General features: G+C 43.2%; 1 protein-coding gene across 1 annotated transcript; it reads left to right on the top strand.

Annotated features, from left to right (window-relative positions):
- The first annotated feature begins 2755 nt into the window (after positions 1–2755).
- LOC106533109 (tensin-1) lies at positions 2756–5736 on the top strand. Its single transcript, XM_014029342.1, has 3 exons — positions 2756–4448; positions 5114–5194; positions 5474–5736. The coding sequence occupies exons 1-3, from the start codon at positions 2771–2773 to the stop codon at positions 5659–5661; spliced, it is 1947 nt and encodes a 648-aa protein (XP_013884796.1). The 5' UTR covers positions 2756–2770; the 3' UTR covers positions 5662–5736.
- Positions 5737–6453: the final 717 nt, after the last annotated feature.

Here is a 6453-nt window from a genome sequence, read left to right as displayed (position 1 = left end):
GACTCTTCATGAAGTAGTTGGACTATAGGGAAAATGCAGTATTTTTAGAGCGGTTGGACCGCTCCGAAGAGTTGGACTCTTCATGAAGTAGTTGGACTATAGGGAAAATGCAGTATTTTTAGAGCGGTTGGACCGCTCCGAAGAGTTGGACTCTTCATGAAGTAGTTGGACTATAGGGAAAATGCAGTATTTTTAGAGCGGTTGGACCGCTCCGAAGAGTTGGGCTCTTCGTAACTGTGTGTGGTTGGATCACCACAAGACAGAAGTTTGGTTCTGTTGAGTTGTAAACAGAGTTTTGGCTTTGTTGAGTTAGACTCACCATACTGAGTGTGCACTCCATAGTTTAGACATAAACTATTAACCTGTTGGACAGGTTTTAAGGAAAAGGGTCAGAGCAGAAATGACCGTCCACCTCCTTGATCAATTTGTGAAAATAATGGATAAAAGCTATGGGCAAATTGGCCTGAAATTTCTTCATGAATGGTCTCACATAGGGTTTCTTGGGTCTTTTAGTTTAAAGCAAATTCAAAGGTTGAAGGAAAAACTTAAGATCACAAGAAAGTGAATTAGCAAATAAATAAATAAATACCTCTGATTGAGAAAATATTAAAAAGCACTCGAAATGTTCAAAGGTGTAAAAGAAGAGAAAACAACTCAGGTGTGAGTCCTGCATGTTACAAGTTCATAATGAGTGAAAAAAAATAATCAGAAAAATTAAAAAGAAAGTAGAACAGACTGACACCTTTGTTTTTTCTCTATATCCCCCTTTCACAAGGATGGATGACCCTCTCCTCTTCTCGTTTCCGCCTCCCCCGTATCAGCATCTCAGCCTTCTCCACCACCACCAGCCTCAGATGGGTCACAGAGACTGTTTTAACCAGCACCCGGTGGTCCTGAAGGAGCGATCATAATGGAAGTTCCAGCCACGCCACTGAGAGTACCTCATTTGTTCCCAGTTCAACATGATGGTGAGAAGTTTGCCTTCACCCTAACTGACTTTTGCAGCAAAATAATGCCCACCTGGCCTGAGCTTAAACACCTTCTGAGCCAAAAAAAACAAACAAACACCAGAACCACTCTGGCCTGGACAATCCAGAGAGCCTGGGGGACAGAAGAAGAGTTGGGAAACACATCTTTGTCAGGTTTTCACTAATTGACTGCTCCCACCCATTGCAGCCCTAGTGACAGTTTGCCCTGAAGATATGCAACTGACTGAACTCCAACAGCATGACAAACACACACAACTGCATGATGACAACAGAAAGAAAGAAAAGAAGCAAAACGTGAGCTGAAGAACAAAGCTCACTTGATCCTGGTCGAACTGTTCAAGCTCAGGCTGAAGACAAGTTCAACCGTGGCAACCAGGGTGATGGACCCAGACCCCATTCCAGACCACTCAGACAATGGCAGCCAAGACCCTCCATGAACCGAGGCCTCCGAAAACTAAGACATGATCACTGGGCACGAGACTGCCCCAGAGCCCCCAGAGGACATCAAGGATGAGAAGCCCCCCCCCCCCCATTCCACCGACTGATGGCAGCAGCAGAGTTGGGGGTAGGACTGGCATGAGAGGAGGAGACAGTCCCTCCATCACNTCCTCCTACAGCGCCACTATTGCCAGTATCACTTCACCCCTGTTAACAATAAGTGTTAATTAGGTGTCAACGATAGCCATGTGATGTATCAGTCACATCACAAAAGCCTTAATTTTGCCTGAAACTCTCAGACTGAAGAAGTCTCTTGGAGAAGAGACGAAACGTTAGAGAAGAACCCGTCCAGAAGACCTATTCAATTTTTTTTTGTCACAATTTTTTGTTTTGTTTTCCTTTTTCTACATTTAGATTTGAGGGTTCTTTCTTTCTTTTTCTTTCTGGTTTTGATGGCCACTAGATGTCACTGTGGTGAGGTTTTTTTTTTACAATAAATTAATTGTGAGTACCAATGATCTTAACCAGACATGAAATCAGTCAGAAACTTTTTAGCTAGTTGTAAAATTGACTTCAGCTAGTAATAAAGTATATCATTATTTCTTACTGTCATAAATAATAATAATAATAAATATTTACCAGTCAACACTTAGAAAATGTTCTCTACCCGATTATAGGATGAAGCTTGTCACGTATGATATTAGCTAACCATCTTCTCAGCAGGTCAGGTTAGTCCAATAAAAACCTAAAAATAGTTAAATATATAATATTTATTTATATTCAACCTAATATTTTATAGTTTGTGTTAAACTGTAGCATGATTCAGCAGAGTGCTACATTCTGTATATCTGTTACAGAAACTAATATCTGCTAACCAGTCCAATAAACAACAGTGAATAAATTGGCTTTATAAGCTTATTTTAATTTTTAAGCTGTTGCATTATTAGCTTCAGTTCAGGTCAGATCACATCCACATTGAGGTAAATAAAAATAAAATCTGCTCACTTTTGAAAAGAGACACGTTTCCATAACACAGATCTCTGTTTTTTTGTATTAGATAACTTATAAACATTCTAATATATTAATAATAATATGTCCATTATTAATGTTTTTTATGATTTCTACATCATTACTCTTTAATTAATTATTTATTTATTCTTTTTTGCCAACATTAGGATTGCAAGAGCTGGGTGCAGTGGCATATGATTGAATGAACCTTTCCCATGTAAATATGACCTGTTTGGAGCTACAATATTTTGACCAAACCAACTCTTGCATAATAAATGAGGGATTAAAAGAGCCTCACGTGTTTTTGAAGTAATTTAATTTCTATTTGTCTCTTTATGACTCTTTCAGATGTTGCTCACACTCAAGGTCCGCTTGATGGAAGTCTTTATGCTCGAGTCTGCAAGAAAGACTCCTTGGAGGGAGTTGTTACCATCAATGGCCTCCCAGCTCGTGAAAACCCCCTGAAGAATCCAGAGAATTCATTACAGCAGAGCAACCATCCACTTCAAACAAGTGAGCAGACACTTCCTGTGACAGGCCACACCTCTCTCCCAGCTGTAGACCATACTCTGTCCGTGAGCAGTGACTCAGGCAACTCAACTGCATCCATCAAGACTGATCGTACCGATGAGCACAGCCAGTCCTTGCAGATTGCCGCAAGTCAAAACAACCCAACAGCTCACCCACCGCTAAGCCCACAAGAAAAAAGAGAGCTCGACCAACTTCTGAGTGGCCTAGAGGCACCAACTCAGCGGCAGGCCTATTTGTCCACATCTACCAGTCCAGGAGGAGGTGTGAGACACCTGGTCCCAGCACAGGTGCACGTCAACGGTGGCCACACTAGGCTTCTTGCGGTACCTTCAACAGAGGAACGGGAAACGGATATTCTTGACGAAGAGCTGCCTAATAGCCAAGAGGGCAACAGTGTGGACAGCCTGGGTACCCTCTCATCCTTAGAGGGTCAGGCAACACCAGGTAGCCTCTACTACCAATCGCAAACGCCTGTCAGTGTCCAGAACGACGGCCCGTATCTTGAGAGGAACGTTCTTGGGGAAAAGCTGAACGAAATGCCTGTGCATGGAGTACGCACACCTACAGCATTACAAGAGAGGGCTGTAGACTCACCATCGCCCCAGGGGGGATACAGCAACTACCAAAATGGAGGAGGGATGTACCGCTCACAGTCCTTTGGGAACCAGCCAGCCAGTAGCCCTGAAAACAACTCTAAGCTGATGCCCAGGGCCCCTGAGAGGAGTACCAGCAGTCGAGAGGCTGTTCAAAGAGGTCTCAACCACTGGCACCAGCATAGTCTTCCAGATGATCCTTTTGGGCCTCCTCTTCAGTCAACCCACAGCCTGCCCCACTTCCCAACCCCAGCCTCACAACAAGACATCGAGCAGTCCATCGAGGCACTAAACATGCTAATGCTCGATCTAGACCCAATCAACTCGCACATGTCTAAGTCCCACAGTGCGCCATCTGGGGATACAAGCATCAGTTCATCCCAGATAGCATTCTCTCAGACCCTGGCCAGGCCTTCCTACCAAGGGGACTCTGCTATCCATGGCTACCACAACTCTGGGTCAGTAAATAACACCCATTATCCTCCCCAGCGATCAGTAGGGAGGGTGCCAACAATGCCAAACCAGAGTCCAGTTATGGATTCTTCAGTGCAGTCTTCTCAGAGGTCCAACAGTGGCTACCAACACCAGAGCACTACCCCGACACACACTCCTGAACCCTACCTCCACACACACCAATCACCCCACCACTACACCACTGATTCTTCTTCTAACCTCAACCAACAGAAGCCAATAAACTCATATGCAGGAGTTTCACACTCCCCGGACCTGCAGGGTCCGTCTCCGTATCCAGGCTACAGCACCTCTTCTTCTCCACTTCCTGCTCTTACCCCGCAGCCTAAGGACATGTCTCCTTCACCTTTGCCCAGAGAGCAAGATGCAGAGGAGGAGACACTAAACTTGGAAGGCCTAGTTGCACATCGTATTGCTGGTAAGGTGTCCTCATATTTTTCCTTTTTTTTCAGTTTATGATGGTGTATGAAAAATAAGAATAAATAAAGGTAGAACCTAACAGCACACTTGGATCATAGGCTTTAAACGATACAGAGGGAACTAAAATGGATCTAAAATGCTGACAGAGGCTAACAGAAGACTTTGTAGCAGAACGTGAGCAGTGCAGCTTTCAGCAGTTAGTGTTACAGACTCAACATGGGGGGAGGGTGGGGTCTGTATTGGTGGAATGACCTCATAAAATTAGCTGTGCAGCTCAAACGAAGCAGTGCTGGTTAAAAAAATGGGAAAGGGAATAATAATAGCCAAGTAGCTTCCCTGCATTATCTGCATTCAGAATGTACCTTCACTGTAGAAGCTCTTTGCTGCCGCCCAGTGGATCAAAAGTGTAATAACCATTTAAAAACATTCCCTCTGGTCAAGTTGATAACAGAGCTGTGAGTTTAGTGTTTTTAAAAAGTTTTGAACAATCCCATTTTATCATTAACTCACTTGCGAGTGATTCCCACTGTTCATTGCTGTTCTGATTTTCACCCTTTTTTTTTCCTTTTGTGTTTAATCCATCTTCGTTCCCATCATTGCTTTCGTCTCTGCGCCTCTGTCACCCTCTCCTTTTCGCTCCTGAACCCCTTCCCCCTGGAACAGAGTACAACGCTCGTATTCGGGGCATCAGTGAAAGCATGACACCTCAACAATCTGACCGCCACCGCTCCTATTCCTTCTCTGGTTTGTTCACTTTCCCTCACCTTTATTTTCCTCGTTTATTTTTATTGATCTTTCTGTTCTTGCACCAGGTAAGTTTTTTTCTCTCTGCCTCCCAACCATTTCACTTTAATTTGAGATCTTTTATGGTGGCTTTCTCCATGACTTTTAATCATTTCCTCTCTCAGGTCTGCTTGTGTTTCCCCACTGCTTTTAATTTATCCTGTTACGTCCTGCTGTTTTATCAAACTGTTTTTTTGCATGTGCAGTCCCGCCCGGTAAAGATGTAACATGGCTTTTCAGGAGTTCGTACAAGAGGGATGACTCCAGAGGTGACGCAGGAGACAGGTAGACGTCGGACCACAAGCGAGGGGCAGTATCAAAGCAGCCATGATAGCATGTCGACGGGGCATTCGCCAGACTTTGCCAACAATCTGTCCCTTAACCCAGGAGGAAGACCCAGAGAGGTACGTTCAAAAGGTTTTCGGTAATTTGACTTTCCTGTTTCTTGTTTTAATTTATTTTATTTTGTCACAATATCCACAAAGAAAAATGTCACAATTTTTTGTCCTGATGCATCTCAGTAATTCAGGTAAAAAAATCAAAAAGAAAAAAAAATTGTGTAGGTCTTCTGGACAGGTTCTTCTCTAATGAAACGTTTCGTCTCTTCTCCAAGAGACTTCTTCAGTCTGAGAGTTTCAGGCAAAATTAAGGCTTTTGTGATGTGGCTGATACTCACATCACATGGCTATCGTTGACACCTAATTAACACTTATTGTTAACAGGGGTGAAGTGATACTGGCAATAGTGGCGCTGTAGGAGGAGGACAGCTGAAAACGGAGGCCTCCACCTCTGTTTAATGATGGACGGTCTTTCTTCACAAAAATGGCTTCTTTTACTCCTCTCTCAAACCAACGTTCCTCNAAAATCAGTCAGTTAACATTAAGCATTTATAAAAGACTCAAGCTAAGTTTGTGTTTGTATTATTAGAGTTTGTTTATATTATTAGAGTTTACAATCTTATATAATTTCAGTGAAAAATATAAATAAATACCAAAGATGTAAAGCCTCATTTACTAAACTACAAAATTTAGTAGCAAATAAAGTGTAGTTCTTCTGTGCACTCATAAGCCTCCCAGACATTTTCTTCAAAACTCCCAGCAGTAAGACCAGGGGGTGTACCAACAGGGGTAAGTCCTGGAGTTGTCCTGGCATGAGGGGCTCCTGTAGGTGTATTAATGGGAAGAGGTGCTGTAGGTAAATCAACAGGAAGTGGTACTGTA

This window comes from Austrofundulus limnaeus, unplaced genomic scaffold (genome assembly GCF_001266775.1).
Source record: "Austrofundulus limnaeus strain Quisiro unplaced genomic scaffold, Austrofundulus_limnaeus-1.0 Scaffold884, whole genome shotgun sequence".
NCBI classification, from domain to species: domain Eukaryota; kingdom Metazoa; phylum Chordata; class Actinopteri; order Cyprinodontiformes; family Rivulidae; genus Austrofundulus; species Austrofundulus limnaeus.
This window is presented reverse-complemented; position numbering and strand designations above follow the sequence as displayed.

Bases quoted from the DNA above. Each gene is read 5' to 3' on its own strand.
- LOC106533109 (XM_014029342.1), top strand. From the start codon at position 2,771: ATGACTCTTTCAGATGTTGCTCACACTCAAGGTCCGCTTGATGGAAGT. The intron at 4,449-5,113 runs GTAAGGTGTCCT...CCCCTGGAACAG, and splicing joins AGTTGCACATCGTATTGCTG to AGTACAACGCTCGTATTCGG. The intron at 5,195-5,473 runs GTTTGTTCACTT...ATGGCTTTTCAG, and splicing joins CCGCTCCTATTCCTTCTCTG to GAGTTCGTACAAGAGGGATG.